The sequence below is a fragment of the Meleagris gallopavo genome, chromosome 2 (genome assembly GCF_905368555.1).
Source record: "Meleagris gallopavo chromosome 2, MGAL_WU_HG_1.1, whole genome shotgun sequence".
NCBI classification, from domain to species: Eukaryota; Metazoa; Chordata; class Aves; order Galliformes; family Phasianidae; genus Meleagris; species Meleagris gallopavo.
The window spans coordinates 9,567,156-9,585,213 of NC_139405.1; the positions used below are offsets into that span (position 1 = coordinate 9,567,156).

The 18,058-nt window shown below is 48.5% G+C and overlaps 1 protein-coding gene across 3 annotated transcripts in view; it reads right to left on the reverse strand.

Annotated features, from left to right (window-relative positions):
• The window catches only part of GALNT14 (polypeptide N-acetylgalactosaminyltransferase 14), a 65,902-nt gene extending 55,461 nt beyond the window's left edge, over positions 1-10,441 (reverse strand). For 2 of the 3 annotated variants that reach the window (XM_085218870.1, XM_019613452.2), the window contains exon 1: positions 10,137-10,437. In XM_085218870.1, the coding sequence (XP_085074996.1) occupies positions 10,137-10,265 (129 nt within the window). In that variant the 5' untranslated portion in view covers positions 10,266-10,437. Of the gene's footprint in view, positions 1-10,136 lie in introns of all 3 variants that reach the window. The other variant, XM_085218871.1, reaches the window with a different exon arrangement.
• Between the last annotated feature and the right edge of the window lie 7,617 nt (positions 10,442-18,058).

Below are 18,058 nucleotides of genomic sequence, written 5' to 3' on the forward strand. Positions count from 1 at the left end.
AAAATCAGTGGGAAATTCCCGAAAGAGAAAGGCACATTTCCAAAGACTGTGAGATTTCATATTATTTTGCCTGTTCTAAAAGGTCAGATAAAACATCATGGATTTCCTCCTCCCAGGCAGACACCAACATATCAGCTAATAAAGCCCCAGAAGCCACAGGATGACCCTCTGCTCCCCAAGGCACATCAGCTGCCGCATCTCCCATGGTAACTCTGTTCAATCTCAAACAGCAAATTTGCACATATTGGCCCTTAATACTAGCAGAAGCCTTATCCCATCGTTTTTATTCCTTGTTTCAGTGAGCGAGGCTTTGTTTTGTTTTTAATCACAGCGTCCTCACACGCTACAAAAACAAATGTAACAACATCATGTTGCAGGAGTGGAAATTGGAAAGTACAACTGCCTATCAGTGAAAATCAAAGCAGCTTCACTGCCAAAATGGAGCGAAACGCAAAAGAAAGCTTAGATAGAGAGGAGAAAAAATGGAAATAGCATTAGTAGCATGCTTTAATTCATCATAATCTGAGCGAGACCGGTAATGACACTGGAAGGTGAGCCACGCGCTGCCCACTGAGACTGAGCTATTCGTGAGAGCAGCTGGCTGTCAGCTGCTGCCTCTGCACAAACATAACGAGTGTAGGGCCTCTGCACCCCATCCCTGTGGCAGCTGGGGTTGGGCAGTAGGTGGGAGAAGATGCTCCATCCTCCACCTGGCCAGGAATTACTTTTTGAAAAGCACAAAATCTCAGCTACGAGGCAGTATTTGGAGTGGGTTGGGTGTTTGTTTTTTTTGTGAGGGTTTTTTTTTTTTTTTTTTTTTTGCTTTTATGAAAGCATTGTATGAAAATGATCAGCTCTATTTAACAGGCTGTTGAGACATAATAATGCTATCTTCTGCTATCCTGGCTCCTAATGATTGTATTAACCCAATAGCTGGAAGGGGATGTACTCAGCAATTCTGCTCTGTGCAGTTGTATTCTGCTCAAATACAGGTAGGAAGTGTGTCTGAACAGCAATGGGTAAGAGGATATTTAACGCCCATCTTTTCATCCAGATATTGGCTGGAAATTGAGTTGCAGTGCCGTTCACTGTGACTGAAACCAACCGGATTTGATTCTCCCTTCCCAGAGAGCGCAGGCTCTTGAGAAGCACAAAGCTCAGCTTTGGGGTCCTCTCTTCTCCACACAGCAACATCGCCACCAGGAATAAATTTCCATGGGGCTTACAATGATCCAAACCAGAAATTGGGACAGAGAGGGAAACAGCACAGCTGTGCCCTTTGCACATTTGTGGTGATCTCTCTCGCCTCTGGCAGCTGGAGGTCTCCAGGCAGATGTTGCTGTTCCTGCTCAGACAGACCCAGGGAGATGTGGCAGGTCTTCAGGGGCACTTCTTGCGGTGCCCAATTCGCAGGATGGAATTTGGTCCTATCCTTCATCAGTTGTCCATCAAATTGCTCTGCCAAGGGCACAGAGACACTTGCAGTAACACTGCTGCTCACCTCTGACACTGAATGCCCACTGCACCAGTTGGCTACAAGCAAATTCCTTGCAACTGATGCTTACTCCCAGTGTTTGCTACTGAGAGATCCTTCTTTGCCATGAGGCTTTTTTTTTTTTTTTTTTTTTTTGCCACTCATTTGTCTTCTCTCCTAAAACCTGGGTCCCCACTAGGGACCATGATTATAAGCACCCACTACTCTCAGTCTCCCAACAAGCAGCACCACGATGTGAGCAGCTCTGAACTCAGGGAGCCTCCTACCTGCACCCAGCCAGGTGTTTCCCCACACTGCTCTCTCTAACCCGATAGGAGAGATTAACCAAGAGGTTCATTAATGATAACCTCATCAGGGCTTATTTCATCCAGACCCCTTGTAGGAAAGCCAGGGAAACAAGGCATTTGTGGAGATGTTAGACTTCAGTGGGGTGGGTGCAGCAGGGAAAGGAAGCTCCCCAAAGCCAACACCAAGCAGAGCTTGCTTGCAGGGAGCAAATGGGAAGCAGCACAGGTCATCTGGGCTGGACTGGGGCACTTTTATGATAGTCTACTGCTGGTTCAGCCCAAAAAGCTTTATCAAGACATCACACCCCACATACTGCACTGCCACGTGTCCCTGGCTCAGCACGCGTTTGCAGCAGATACAGTCTAGGCCTGACCCCAAGCACTAAAAGAATTACGTGCAGCTTCCTTTTATTAACTTTGTTCTCTCTGGCATGTCCTCAGAGCCCCTCCAAGTGTCCTTGCCATCTGAAAAGAGGAGATGCTGTGTGCGGCAGCACCGTAGGTTTGTCAACCTGACCCCCCCTCCAACTCCTTTTCTTCACAGCAAACATGCTCCTAACCTGTCTGCAAGGGGTTTTTCTCCTATCTCGTGTCACAGCTCTGAACCCTTTCCCTGCACATTTTGTTTCCTGGAAAAAAAAAAAAAAATCTGTCACTTGAGATACACAGAAAAAAAAAGAAAAAAAAAAAAAAAAAGGAGATGGGCAAAAGAGAGAGATTTAATGCTGTCTTTAAATCTCCTGGCTGGAGGGGCTTCCCATGCTATGCAGTCTAGCATTGGCAATTTAATCATCAGGGTAATACTTCTGCAAACAGCAGCAGACAGCAGAGCCCGCAGGAGCAAACGGTCTCTCTAACAGCATGAATATTACAGGCACTTAACAGCCCTTGTAATCTCGCTGTGGCTCCCATGCAAGAGCACAGGCAGGCAGCACGACCGCAGGCACTAACCCTGGCCACCAGGTGATAAAGCTTCACGGGGTTCCCTAATGCAGCATCCAAAAATCAGCCCCAGTGAGGAGAAAATGAGTGTGGAAACGCTGAAACCTTCAACAGATTCATTTCCGCTCCCTGCACCTGTGATACACATGAAAAGGATTTGGGGCAGGGGGGCATTTCTGGGCACTGTATAAATATAAATGCTTCTCAGAAAAAAATATTGTGCTTTTCAGTTTAAATATTAGCCTGTTTTCAAAGAAAAAAATCCATAACTAACCTTTATTCTTTAACATTTTTACTTTGTCATTGGATGACTATCATCCTGAAAAATTTCCCACAGAAAGGAAGTACAGCCTATGGCTTCAAAGGGGAGTTTCTGGAAATGGGGAGGGAAGTGGGAGCTGCTCTGCTTTGTCTTTCCTGGTACAGCAAAGGTTGCCAGCTCTTCCAAGACGGGAACAACATAGAATCATAGAATCATTAAGGTTGGAAAACACCACTAAGATCATCATGTCAACGTCCAACCCATCCCCACTGACCACATTCCTTAGTGCCACATCTCCACAGTTCTTGAATGCCTTCAGGGATGGTGACTCCACCACCTCCCTGGGCAGCCTGTGCCAATGCCTCACTGCTCTTCCTGAGAAGAAATGTTTCCTAATACTCAGCTGTGAGAAGGCTCACACACATTTTGGCTGGCCTCAAGTTTGCTTGCCCAGGTCTCATCCCCACTTCAGTCTCAGTAAATCCCGCGCTGTAGAGAAAGGAAATAAATCGTTGGCATCTTGCTCACACCTTTAATTACTTAGCTGATATTGATATAACACTAATTGAGGCAGAATAATCTTTTCTCTCAAATAAGTGTGCCCACACAGGCATGACTGAGATGAAATGACGTACATTACTCTCGGATTAGCCCATTTCCAGCTAACGCAGAGACAGACCCTTGTGTTGAACCCATGGGTGCTGCTGTACAGCCTGCTGCCCCAGGACAACAACCACAGCCTACACACACAGGGCTGCTCAAAAAGCCAGGAGGCTTCGGCAGCAGGTATACAAAACAAGGGAAGGAATAAGTTGGTTTGCTTCTGATAGGAAACCCTGGTGACTTTTCTGAGATATCAGTCCTTCTCCGAGTCTTGGGGCAGTGACTGCACGCTGGGCAATAAAAGCCTCTCCACTGAGTTCGGATGTTTTAGTTTTGCCCCAGGAATATCAGCAAACTTGGCAAAGTGAGAAGCCTTACACCCTATTCTGCACAAACATGCAATGCACAAGACCAGACCTGTGAGGTCTCTGCAGATTTCAGGCTGTTTGTAGGCTTGATTGCCCTACGGCTTCAAGTTGTGTCCAAACTCTCCATGTATCACCTCTGCAAAGGGGATGCATGCCCTTATTTACCCAGAAAGCTGTGCAAGTGCAATTATTACTGCTTATGGAGCTCTCAGCTACCAGAGCATCGAGCAGCCTGCATGGAAGTGAATAGTGCTGTCCCTCAGTAACGGGATCCAGGGTCAGTAGGGAGAGGTAAGGAGAAAAATAAGAGAAAAACACAGTGGGCATTGCAAACACAGCAGCTCATCTCCACTCCTTCCCCACCACCATGCAGGAGAGTGTAAAAGGAAAATTTGTCTTCGTTTATTGCATAGGAGAAAGTAAACCACGTTGTCTTGTATTCCATATATTCTACAAGCACACAGCAACTGTTATCCCAAAGCACCCCAAGTTACCAATCAGGCAGAGTAGAGTGCCCCAAATCAGAGGGAAAAATGCTTAAAAACCAAACAACAAAACAATGTTTTAATAACAAGGACTGGCACAAGCCACGAGCACACTCTTACCTTTAATCCCAATATTTTCTCCCTCGTACCCAATCACAATTAAGGAAAATTAAATGTGCAAAAATGAGAAGGTCTGTACAAATCATTCTCAGCATGAGGGGGCTGCAGTCAGTGCTTGCCCTGCTGAACATGCCTTCCTCTTACTTGCAAGCCATGCTCCTCAATAATGTGCTATGAGGTGTGTTTGTAACTGTCTGATGCCAGCAGTGGTCCTTGAGGAGGAAATGATGTGTGCCTAAATGCAGACAAAGCCATTCAGAAAGCTGGGACAAAGCAGCCTTGCTCTCCTCAGTGGGGCCAAATTACATCCTTTGGACGTATTCTTTCAGCAGTTTCAAAAAATAATAATCGTGTGTCTCTATTTCCTTCGCTTTGCAAACAATATTTAGAGAATAGAAGGTGATTTCAGAGTCCATTTGTTTCGCAGCACATAAGCCCTGCCCTCCTCATATCGCTTCCCAATCAGGTTTACTGCTGGCATCACCAACAGAAAACCGAGGAGGTAAAGACTTAAAGCCCTCAGTCACTCTGTTATAGAGTCCGAAGGAGGGCGATGGAGATGAAGAAGGATGCGGATGAGGAGCAGCTGAGGGGAGGCCTCATGGCAGCTGCAGCTCAATACAGGGAGCGGAGGGCAGTGCTGAGCTCTGGGGTCAGTGATAGGGCCCAAGGGGATGGCACGGAGCTGTGCCAGGGGAGGGTCGGGGGTTACGGACAGGGTGGCAGCCATGTGGCTCATCTGGGAATGCACACAGGGAGCAGAGCGGTGCTAATTTAGAGACGGGCCTGACGATCTCCTTGGCTCACACTTCCTACAGCAACGACTCCTGCTGAGACATCAGAGGCAAGGAGGGTGGGAAATCAATTTAATTGCAGCTTAGTAAGCAACTGTGCTAAGTGTCACTGGCAAAATCTGAGCCTTTCACTGTGAGAGAAAGGGGAGAACACTGCTTTTTTTTTATTACACAAGAAAGTGGATTGAGAGCAAACCCGTGTGACAGTCATCTGGCCCTCATGCCTTCCTTTAAACAGGAGGAAGGCAGCAAAAAGCAAACAGCCAGTGCCAGAGCTGCTCCAATTAACAGTCAATCCAGTGCACCCTTTGTTGTTACACTACACATGATTACTACTTCACGCAAACATCTTTCTTAACCAGATCTGACTTTCGCTTTCTCCCCAGACACATCCTTGTAATGGGCTTCATTTGCTGGGCTGCCTTGTGCAGGGAGCTGGCTATGGCAGCATTTCTCACAGTTGCAGTACGGTGCTTTTGCACCTCTATGGCTTCTCCCGGACTTGCTTTTCCACTGGCAATGATGGCAGAGCTCACACCCGGTCACGCAGAAGCACCACGCTGGCATCCCATGGGCTGCCTGATGCCAGCTCCAATATCATCCACAGAAGTCCTATGTGCAGTTACACACAAGCCCATAGGGAAGGCTGGGGTGTTTTAAGAGTGAGCTTAAATGATGAAAAAGAGCGGGGCCCAGCGCCTCGTATGCTGGCTTCTCCAGCACTTCTCAGGCATGCCAACCTCGGGCCACTGCTTCCCTCAACAAGTGGGGCAATTCCATCCTGTTGATTTCCCTGGGTGTGTACAATTGTGCTATTTGCAACTCTGGTGCTCCCAGAATGGTGCTCCTCCTTTTCTATGCCTGCAAAAGTAGCTCAGCACACCAGCCCTGCTGTACTCTGCCCTAAACTTTAACTACTGAGCTTGAGGAGGAAAGGCAAACCTCTTGTCCCAAAGCTGTGGCATGCCCATGGACTCAGCATTGCCATCTATAACTCCTGCCCAGCAGGCTTAGCTCCACTTACCTGCAGAGAGGCACAGACTGCACAGCACACTTGAAACCAAAGAGATGCCTGGGAAGAGCAGGAGGTGCACACCCTGCCAGAACAGCCCCTGGGCCTGATTACATCCAAATAAATCAGGAGGACACTCTTTCATGGAAAGGATTTCACCCCATTTGTTCTTTATATTGCATGCATTGCTCTACAAACGTTTCAAATGCACTCCTGAACCCACAGCGCTCCTTGGAGCGTCCTTTAGATGCTCTCATTGACCTTGTCACCCTCAGATGGTGCCATATCTTCTCTTAGCTTCATAGTTCTCCTGATGCTGACCCCCTCCTGCATCAATCCTAATTTAAAGCCCTCTCATCAGTCTCCCCAACTTATGTGTCAAGACACGTTTCCCCCATTAAGACAGGCGTCCAGTAGACCTCTCGTCTCAAAGACCCTCCCATGGTCATAAAGCCTAAAATTCTGGAGCAGGCTCCAGTCTTGGAGGCAGCCGCTGATGACCCAAGCTTTCCTGCTCCTTTTTCTGCCTCTCCCCATTTCTGGGGGTTTATGAGGAAAACACTGCTCTGAGTCCTTCAGGCTTCCCGATGTTTTTAACCAGCCATGTGGTCAAGCCAGCACAGTGCCCAACTCTTACAGAGATCTGAAGAATTAACAGGGTTTTCATTGCCAGTAAAAAAAATTAGTTATCATTTATTGTTCCTTTACACTTCAGAGCGTGCTCATGCCCAGACAGCACAACTTTCCTCTTCTGGCCCTCTCTGGACCTACACAAACCACCAACTGAGCCCACTGAGCACAAACCTCTCTGTTCCACCTTCTTTCTCATGACAGATTTGGCACTGCAATCCCTTAATGGCTAAGATATGAATTTTTGCAGCGTACAGTTATTTTAATCTGTTAAGTGGCTCTGCTGCTATAAAACTGAAAGGGATTTAGTATCTGGAGACCGTCAGCTGAGCTCCAGGTGTTGAATCTTTCGCGATGGCAGTGATGCAGAAGGAAATCCAGGCTGCTACAAAGCATACAAACACAAGCATCCTTTTGCATGGAGATCAAATCCCACGGGGTGCCGAGCACCCTGAGCACTTGGAGCAGACGGTGAGGGTGCAGCACTCCTCATGCCCTGGGAGCCATCCCCACGCTGCATTTGAGCAGAATTGGGGAGGAGCTGTTGCACTGCATACATCGAGGTGAGCCACGTGCATCTTGTTAGGTCACCTGTTCAATAGAAGAAACTTTTCATCCATAGCCTTTCTGCAACAACCCAGCCTGCAAATGACCTGCTTTGTGCTCTCAGCTGTGCTTCAGCCATCCATCAGATGGAGCAACCAAGCCAGCATGCGTGAGACAATGAAAAACAACAACAACAACAACAACAAAAAACCCCATAACTAAAAATCCCAAACCCAACATTGAATACATCCCTCTACCCCTCCAGCCTGGAGCTGAAGCCCCCCAGGATGGCAGGGCTCTGATGCAAGGCTGAGCAAACTCCCCCTGCAGAGGAGGCAAGTTGACCGAGGGGCTGCCACCTGCACCCCCAGGGCTGCTCCAGCCCTGCACAGCCACCGGCAGGAGCTGGCACATGGGTGAAATACCACAGCTCCACATACACGTATCAGTTTGGGAGTTTTGGGAATTTCTTTGTAATTAATCCCATGTATCAGCTCCTCTCATTATTTCTTAATGCAATTAAATTATTAATTTGTCTTTTTTCTTTTTTTTCTTCTTTTTTCCTTTTTCCCCCTTTCCAAAGCAAAGCAGAGCAAAGGGTCTGGGTGAGTATGGGCCACATGTTCCCATTTCCCTGCAGACCCATTTGGCAAGAGAGCTGAGGTCTCAATGAGAGCCTGGAGGACTCCAAGCCCAGTTCACTTCTCTGGTTTCCAGTGCATCCAGCCAGCACACCACCGGGGCTGGGAGACAGATAACAGCACTATAAGAACGGGAAGAATTTGTCCTATGAACAGCTTCTCTGCAACAACAAGCTCCATGATGCTAAATGGAGCACACGGCGCTGGATGTGAGCCTAATGAGGAGGGAACAAAGGTTAAACCCACACCGGGGTGGTGTATGGTGGTCAGAGAGCTGCAGAATGGGCTGCACTGGGAAAGGAGATGGAGGAGCTGCTGATGTCCTGGCCTCAGAGAGAGCCTCAGCTCCAAGGGGTTAACCAAGGCGGCACTGCATCCCCGCAGCCAGCAGCACATCACTCATGCCACTCCAAAGCAGTTCCCAACGCCAAAAATGTAATGCATGACAAAAATGAAAATCTGTGCTCTATCAATCTCAAGGGGATGCAACTGTTTTGATGGAAAATTCAGAGGAAGTGAAGGAGAGGCAATTCTAGCAGTCAAATTACCGGAGTTACGGCAACTTGGCGCTTGCAGCTTCAGAACCTGGGGGGGCTGAAGTTTGCTCTGCTGGATGATGGGACCAGGTTGGCCCAAACAGGAGTGGGGTGCAGTGAATGGGAAGGGATTCTGCAGCACAGTAGGGTTCCTGGCAACACAGAGCAGTGGCACGGACAGGGCTGGGGCTGAGCCAGAAGCTGGGCTCATGTGAAGGAGAAGGCAGCAGCTCCCCTCAACAGGGCAGGTTTTATTTTTCAGGTTTTTAAGAAATTTTTTCCAACAGAAACCTATTTACATAAAAGCATGGTTACGGTTAAGGGAGCTTTCCAGTTCAGTGACTTATTACCTTTCCCTGCTTAAATAAATAAATGTACCTACATATAACTATTTTTCGGCCCAAATGTGCACTGATTCATTCCCCTCTACTGGGGCAAAGATTTTTGAAAGCCTGAAAAACCCACTCCATCACTTTTATTAAAAAAAAAAAAAAAAAAAAAAAAAAAAAACACGAAAAACCAATCATTCCTTCACATGAATAAAAATCAAACTAAGCTTTATGAGCTCAATTTCCCCCCCCCCCCCAATAAAGCCGTCAGTAAGCAGCTTCAGAGATGACACACGTAGGAAGAATGGTGAGGATGCAGGCAGCGCACAGCTGCCTGGGGAGGAAGGGGGGGAAGCTCACACCCCTGCTGCAATAAGCACCTACCTCAGCACACCTTCAGTTCCCTAATCCAGCCTAACCCCCATTCACTTCTTCGAGATGCACAGCAGTATCGCCAAGAGCGGGAGCGATCCAGGTGCTTTCCAAAGTTAGCCCCGCTCCCTGCCCAGCCAACTCGCAGCCGTCATCAAAGCAGCGCCCCGGGAGCCCTGCAGCCTCCCCGCCTTCCGCACCACTCGGGCAGCGGGGCTCCTCGGTTTCCCTCTTTGCGTTGGCTCTGATGCCCCGTGCGTTTCTCCTGCGCTGTCGCTGCGCCCGGAGGCGCGCACCGAGACCCGGCACCGTGCGAGCGCCGAGGTGTTGAGACGCGGTCGCCTTCCGAACGCAAATCACACCGGGTGCAAACAGAAACAACGATAACAAACAGAAACAACGGTAGCAAACACAAAATGACCATAAGAACCACCGAAGCGGTCGATGCTCGGCTCCCAGGCGGGCACGGCGCTGCCCATCCCGTGGTTCCCTCCCACTCAGCGCGGTGCCCGGAGGTGCCTTGTGTCGGAGGCAGCCCGCGTGCCCCATCTCAGCAGCAAAGTCGGGCTCGGCAGCGGCACAGCGGGGATCTCCCTCTGCTCAGAGCATCAGTTCCCCGCCGGAGGAGAGACTCCGGCAGTGGGCACTGAGCTAAACTTTCCACGCAGCGCGAAAGCGACGGGGGTGTCCCCGCAGAGCCCGGTGCCCCCTTACCTCTACAGTTTGGCCCTCGGGTCCCTCCGCCTCCGGCTTCCTCCTCGCCCCGAAGAAGAGGAGAAGGAGAGCGGCGATCCAGAGCACCCCCAGCACAGACAGCGCCAGGCGACGGGTCGGGCGCCTCATGGCTGCGGGGTTTGGGGTGACGGGCAGAAAAAAGCAAAATTGGGCAAAGGGAGGAAAGAGGGGTCTCGACCGCCTGCTTTGGAGCCGGCGACGCGAGTCCCAGGCTGTGAGCGCGCTGCAGGGAAGGGAGAAGGAGGAGAGGAAGGAGGGGAGGGAAGGAAAAGGGAGGAGGAGGGAGAGGCGGCACCAGCACCGCCGTGGGGAGGGAGGGGTGCTGGAGCCGGAGCCGCTCGCCCCGGGAAGGGGCTGCCCGAGCCCCCTGCGTGGGGAGCGGTCACCTCGGTGCCCCCCGCCCGCACACCGGGCCGCTCCCGGCAGCGCTGCCGAGTTGGCCACCGCCGGAGCCGCTCTCCTCATCCCTGTCCCGACCCGGGGGATGGACCGGTGTTTAACAGCACGCACGGGAGGCTCAGACATGATGGGAAGATTAATTTATCCAATTGAAACAGCAGGGGGAATTCAGGTAGGTGGAATTTAATTACTGCGTTTGGATGAGAAGATGCGAGTCTCCAGAGCTGTCAAGAGCACTTAGAAAATAAAATCATAATCATCGACACGGAGCGGGGAGGCTGCTGGTGCACCATCAGCCCTGCCCCGGGAGTGCTCCCTGCCGGCCCTATACAGCGCAGACCCAAGTGGAGTACCGACACGTTGCCAAGAGAAATCAAGCATCGTACGGTGCTGGGAAAGAGTTGCCTTGCCCGCCTGTCCCTGCTCACCTACCTGACCCGCTGCTCTTCCACACTGCTGAGAAGCATTGCAGCAGCTGAGCTTTCTCTTGCAGAAGACATTAGCGAATAAATTAACTATCGAAGCAGATGCGCGTCGTTTATGTTGGTACGAAAACTGTAGAACAAACCCCATAAAAGCAGGAACCTGTGCATAAAGTAACATACGGAATGAATTGAAGATAATATGTCAAATGCTGGAAAGCGAGTGAGTGTTGGAGCTGCTGCTGATAGGACCTGAGGGATGATATGGGGCTGTGTCAGTGGGGGGTTGGGGATGATGGAAAGGCTCTGCCCCAGAGGGTAGTGGGCATAGAACGGGCTGCCCAGGGCAGAGGGCACAGCCCCAGTGCTGGAGTTCAAGGAGCTTTAGACAGTGCACTCAGACATAGGGTCTGGGGTGGTGTTGTGTGGAGCCCAAGGTTGGACTCAATGACCCTTGTGGATCCCATTGAACTCGGGATATGCTGTGGGTCTGGGATTTCCAAGGTTTGAACCCATTACCATGCCCACTAAGCCATGAGACATCTCTGCCCAAGTCTGGAGGGAGCCCGCAGGTGGGAATAGCTGCTGCTCTCTTCCCCAAACTTCTTTGCACTTTCTCCTGAAAGACCACCTGTGCCACGTGCTTATAGCCACTGATAAACTTCCAGCAGCTGAGGTGCACCAGTGATGGCTCTTCACACGGCTTGGAGTCCTCTCATCTCACATCTATCCCAGTTCTTGGGCTGGCTGCTCACATACTTCCCTCTGACCTCTCTGGAGCAGGAATCTCTTGCAAACCAAGAATACAGAATCATAGAACAGCTTGGGTTAGAAGGGACCTTAAAGATCATCTAGTTCCAACCCCAGATCTGGGTGATAGAAATCCAGACCCCAGTGGCATCACAGAATTGGGTGACAAAGATCTAGAGCCCAACGGTGCTGGAGATTCAGATCCCAGTAGCATCACAGGGTTGTGTGGCAGAGATCCAGACCCAGTAGCATCACAGAGTTGGGTGATGGAAATCCAAGGGCTCATCTTGCCCCAAGCAGAAAGGAGCTGCTGGTGCTCTGCTGGCCCAGATGAGGTGACCTTGGCTGCTCCGTCATGCAGCATTCCCTCCAGCATGTCTGCAGAGGGGGCTGAACTTCTCCTCCCAGACCGCACCCCACGTTAGAAGGCAGAAAAGCTTTTCCAGAGAAAGGCATCTGGCTGTTTTCATTAAGAAGTGGATTTAAAACCTCATCTTTTCTCTGGTTCAGACTTTCAGGGGAAATTATTATAAAATATAGGAGGAAATACAGAAAATATCAAGAAAATACATTACAAATTAGATTACAGGAAAGATAATAAATAGGCTGACCTGACAAAAATGCAATCAGATAATGGTCTCTTATTACCTTGAGAAACAACTCCCTCTGCTGAGGGAAAGCTTTATTAGCAGGGCTCGGTGTGGTGAACAACTCCCTGCACCAGTGCCTGGCAAATGGGTATCTGTGGAAGTATAGCACTGCACAGTGAGTGGTAAAGAAAGCTGGGGTTCCGGTGTGCAGGTGTGGGCACGGAGAAGCTGTCAGCTTGTTTCTTCATGTCAGTATTGTAGAATTGATGCGAAAGGATCATCTGGTGAGAGCAAAACCAGGGCAGCACTTTGGAGTGGCGAAGGACCTTTCCCAGGGACAGCATGGGGTGATGGCCCTTGGGCTCCTGCCTTTAGGCAGAGGGGGGGGGGAGGGAGGGAAGAGCAGCTTTCCTTGCTACTTCAAATACAGAGAGTGAATCTATAAAGCATGACAAGAACATTTTCAGACGTCATCACACCAGCTCTACCAAACAGGCTGGCGCTACAGTTTTTGCTAGCAATATTCCTGGGTTTGAGCATCCTGTTCACATGTGAGATGCCACCCACAGAGAAGAACACCTTTGCTTTCCGAAAGGATGGAAAATGCTCAGGTATTCATTCCTGGAAAGCTAAAAAGGGCATAAACAACAACATTTGAAAAGCGATTAGAGGAAAGGATCAAAATTCACCCCAACTCAAAGTGGTATGGAGGCCCTGATGGGTAGCACAGCGTCCTGCAGCACAGAACAACTCCACACGAGGCTTATCCTACACTTCTGTAGCAGGTAAGTGCCAGAAGAATTCAGTTAAAGTTCTTGGATTGCTGTTGTTATTTTTAATCAAAGAAATAGTACGAGCTTTTTGGTTGTCTGTCCCCTCTGCCCTGTTGAGATGACAGCAGTGTAGCTTGCCCTACAACCAGCAACCTAAACTATCAAAGTTCAAACGTGCACTCACCTTCTCCACGTGGGAAATAGTATCAGCTCTCACTTCACCACTACCATCAAAAAAGGGGAGCAGAGGAATTCTCGTGGGCTTTCTGCCACCACTGGAGTTGCAAGCAGGTCTTTTTAGTAATAGTAAAGGACATTTTTTACCTTTTTAATTAAGTCACAAGCATTCTTCTCTAGCATACTTTCCACAATGGCATCTCCAATTAATTAAAGATTTAAGCTGTCAGGAAAGACTATGCATAAGATAAATATAAATAAATAAAGAGGGGAGCTACGTTAATAGCATTAGTTAATTGAACTTCTCAAGTCAGCTGCAGGAACTCAACCTGTTCTGCAAATAGAAGGGAAGCAGCACACTCCGAGATGTTCACCTGCAGCTCCCACCTTCAGCCGAGCTTGTGTGGCTCTGATGGATGGAAGGCACAGAATGGCCATTGGGAGGCTGGAGGAACCCACTCTGTGCAGGGAATTTGTGACAGATGACCATGAGCTCTGGGAGATGATGCTGTGGCATGCAAACACACGCCCCATCCATCTCTGAGAGAAGCAGAGAACCCTGCCAGCAAAGGGACCAACCCCTTTGATACTCTGGTTAATCAGTCCTTTTATCCTGCTGCAGGACCGTGCCTCTTCAACATGTTCAGGACCATAACTGCAGTTTGGACAGGTGGCATTCATAACAGAATAGAGAACAAGTCAATGATCAGTGATGGAACAGTTAGCCTGAAGGAAGCCTTGTCCTTATGTCACCTTTAATACTTCTGTCTTTACGTGTGCTGGTGTTAAGCAGACTTCAGAGCCAAATCTTGACTTCTGTGATACGTAAGCATGGGCAGATGCCAATCAGAATGCAGGCATCCATTAACACAGCTGGCAGTATGCAGTGCTGCACCAGGCTTTTTGTGGGAAGGAGCATTTTCACAGCTGGATGTCAAGTTTTACCCACCTCTTTGTCCTAGAAAGATTTACATAGGAAAAAAATCCCTGACTATTAAGCCCTCCTTTCCCCAAGGGATTTAAAGCCAGAAAGAATGAGCCACAAACCACCTAACGTCTGTAGATTTCAACCCCATTATTTGTGCAGAAATAGATGTTTCTTCTATACAGAATCAAATGCTTTAAGTATAAAGACAGTGACTGCTATTTGATCAGGCCATCTCCTGTTCTCAAAGCAAAACATGCTAACAACTAGCTCCTTATCTCCTAGGGATAGGAGAAATAGGGAAAAGGGAGCAGCTACGCTGGGCAGAAAGCAGACATAACCCGAAGGTCCTTGCTTACTCTGTAGACACACAGTGCTAGGAATCCTGCCCACCTGCAGGAGGAACAATCCTGTGCACTGAATGCATTCAGGTGGATTAAATATCTCATTTCCCATCACCATTGTTGCTGGTTGGAAAGTAAAGCAGTGGCTTGGTTTACCCACTATTTAATTGCATGCATTTATTCTGCTGTTATTAAGCAAGAACAAGTTTGAAGCCCAACAGCATTATTTTTTCTTCCTGATGTAACACCTCATTTATGCCTTCAAATATGTTAGAATTTGTCCATGCCAGAGGCTCTTGTTGAACCAGAACAATCAATTGAGGCAAACAGAGCAGGTAAATAATCAGTCAGAGCCCTAAGAAGTGGAAATATTTCCATTGGGACACCATAATCACTCCTGCCAAATGGGCATATCAACAGATGGTGGTAGGAGCAACGGGAAGCTCCATGCAGGAGCAAGGCAGACACAAAGGAAGAAATGCATCTTGATTTAACTGCATGGAGCTCTGGACAGCAAGACAGGCTCTGAACAGATCAGGCTGTCCTATGCAGGAGGGATATTTCGCTGAAAAAACAGTGTATGGGAAATAATTGAAGGAAACTGTTCCAAAGTTCCAGGCTCTGATCTTTTTGCAGTAATGAGCATGCAAGTAGATGATGCATATGCATGAGAACATAATTAAGAGTGGTAAAACCTGGAAGATTTTCAAATTCCTTAGCAATTACCAACTTAAACACACACAAAAAAATTAAGATAGCCTTATCCCCAAAGGAAAGCTGCTGTTCAGAGTGCCTTGCCTCGTTACAGTCAGCTCGAGCCCAAGCAGCAGGCTAGCTGGGGGGGGGGGGGGAACTGCCTCCTGCAGCAGCAAGTCCTCTCCCTGGGATGGAGGCATGATGCTGGCATCCTTCTGCTCTTGCTGAGACAACTAAAATGGTCTCCAAATGCTTTATCAGAACAAAAATAGAAAGAGGAGGGTGCACAGTGCTGGCGGCTCAAGCTCCCCTGGTGCTCTGTGGGCCTCTCTGGTGAGGAGCATCCACGGACACATCGCTACCCTGTGAATGCACGTTCACTACGTAAATGTGGTAATTATGCTGAAAATTATTCACGGCAGAAGTGGCAGTAGGGAAATCATTTGCATGAGAAATGGGGATTATTCATGTAAATAAGTGCGTTATTTGTTTATAGAAAAGATCAAGCCTTGCCTAAAGACCTAGAATGTGGCTGCATGTAACAGCTCACTCTTGCCTGCTCCTCATGCCCACTGCCCTTGGCCTTATCACATATTTCTAGCAGGTATAGCTTTGTTTTTCTCATCACTTCATTTTGCTGGAGCACGAGCTCTCCCCACAGGGACATGGAGGACCTCTCACCAGGACAGGCCCCAGGAGGGCCGGGAGCAGCTCAGCTCTTGCAAGCCAAGGGAAACATCCCCAGTTGATCCCAGCTTCCACACGCAGGCAGCACTGTAGGGCCACACGAGGACTTGTTGCCTCTATTTGCTTCAAATAATTCATTTGTTGTAGATTTACTGCCACCATGGTAAGACCTCCAGTGACAATTGGGTTTCTACGAGGGTGGATAGTGATAGGACAAGGGGGAATGGTTTTAAACTGAGACAGAGGAGGTTTAGATATTAGGAGGAAGTTTTTCACACAGAGGGTGGTGATGCACTGGAACAGGCTGCCCAAGGAGGATGTGGATGCCCCATCCTGGAGGCATTCAAGACCAGGCTGGATGTGGCTCTGGGCAGCCTGGTCTGGAGGTTAGCGACCCTGCACATGGCCCACCACACTTCTGCAATTTTATATTTCCAGGCACTGCTCACCATTAAGAAACAAGATGAAGAAGAAATAGGGATTCCTTCTGCTGCACTCAGCAATTTACACTTGCAACATATGAATTATTTTCTGTTAATTCAGCCCCTACATTCTTTATGTGCTTAGCTACGTGTTAGTTTGATATAGTGTCCCATTCTTTTTGCATTTGATGCAATTAAAGCTCTGCAAAACTCAGCAATTTAAACTGCTGGAAAGCTGAACATTTGAAAACACTGATCCAGCCTTGCTTCTGCGTTGTGCCCTGCCAGGGGGCAGAAAGGCAGCCTGACATAGAAATCGAGTTGTCAGCAATGCTCAGGAATGGGGAATCCCTCAGGTCATGCTGCTCCCAACATGCTCAGGGTTACTTCAGGTAGGAAGCGTGCGACTTTGAGCTTGTTCTCTTTTTCCTTTTAAAAGAAACTTAATGACAACACATTTTGTCAAGTTACAGAGAAGGGGACAGTGTAAAACCTCACACCCAAAGGGCTGCAGCCCTTTGATTCTGAGAGCTGAATTTCTAGATCGCACTTTGGTTTAGAAGGCAGCAGCAGGAAGAGGGAGCCTGGTAAGGAGCCTAGCCCAGACACAGCCTCGTTCCCCAAATCCATGCAAACTCAGAGGTAAGAGTCTTTCACAGCCTCAGCCCAGACAACAAGCAGCTTCACAGCTGCCAGCCCCCCAAGCCAGGGCTGCATAGGCCCCATTTCTCACCTGTGAACTTCAGCTGCTGAGAGCAGAGCTGCTTTCAGGCAGTGAGTGCTTCACGTCTAGCTGCAGCATATTTATGAGAAAGAAATCCTGCTTTTACCTGAGGAAATAAAGCTCCTTCAGAGCAATGACTTCTTTCATTTTATCTCACAGAATGAGCACCAGCAGTAGACACTGTTCTCACAGCACATCTGCAGGACTGCTCAGCATTAACCCTTCCCCAGTGTGACACAAACATAACATATGAAAAGAAAAAATGAGGTCCGGCTCGAATATGGCTCTTCCTATTGATCACCTTCTGGGTCTTTTGAACCTGAAAATGTAATTCTCACACTTCTATATGGTTAGCTCCAAATATTCCATCCCAGTGAGTCTGGGGAGAAAAGTGAGTTTTTAACTGTATGCTCTTTCAATTGAGAGCTCCTGTGCCAGATTACAGGAGCAAATTCCTGTTAAACTGATAAACTTACTAACCTCAATAGCAGCAGCAAAGTGTGTTTCCATTGTCTCACAAAACAGCTGAAAATTTGTACAAAAACCCTCTGTCTTCACCGTGACTCTGAAATTGGGCTCCAAGGACAAAGCTGACTGTCCGGTTACAGCATTATTAGTGATGAAAGAGACACGTAATTCACCCAAGAATCATTTTCTATGACTTTCTACCACTTGTTCAACAACAACAACAACAACAACACAGCAGGGAATAAGTGCAGGCAAAGAGCACTCATTCTGCCCAATATCTGCAGCCACCAACATGACAGGGAGCACTTTGCAAGCAGCACCAGTCTCTGGCACTGCCAGGCTGGGTAGGATTAGTCAGGATTCTGCAGGGCTTTTTGCTTTTATCTATGGAACATCAGCTTCCTACATTACATAGCTGATCTGAGCAAAACAAAGGTCTGCCCGGATTGGAAAGGAGAGCGATGGAGACATTTGTTTCCCCAGAATAGGTAGTGTAACAAATCAATCCTGACTGCACTGATAAA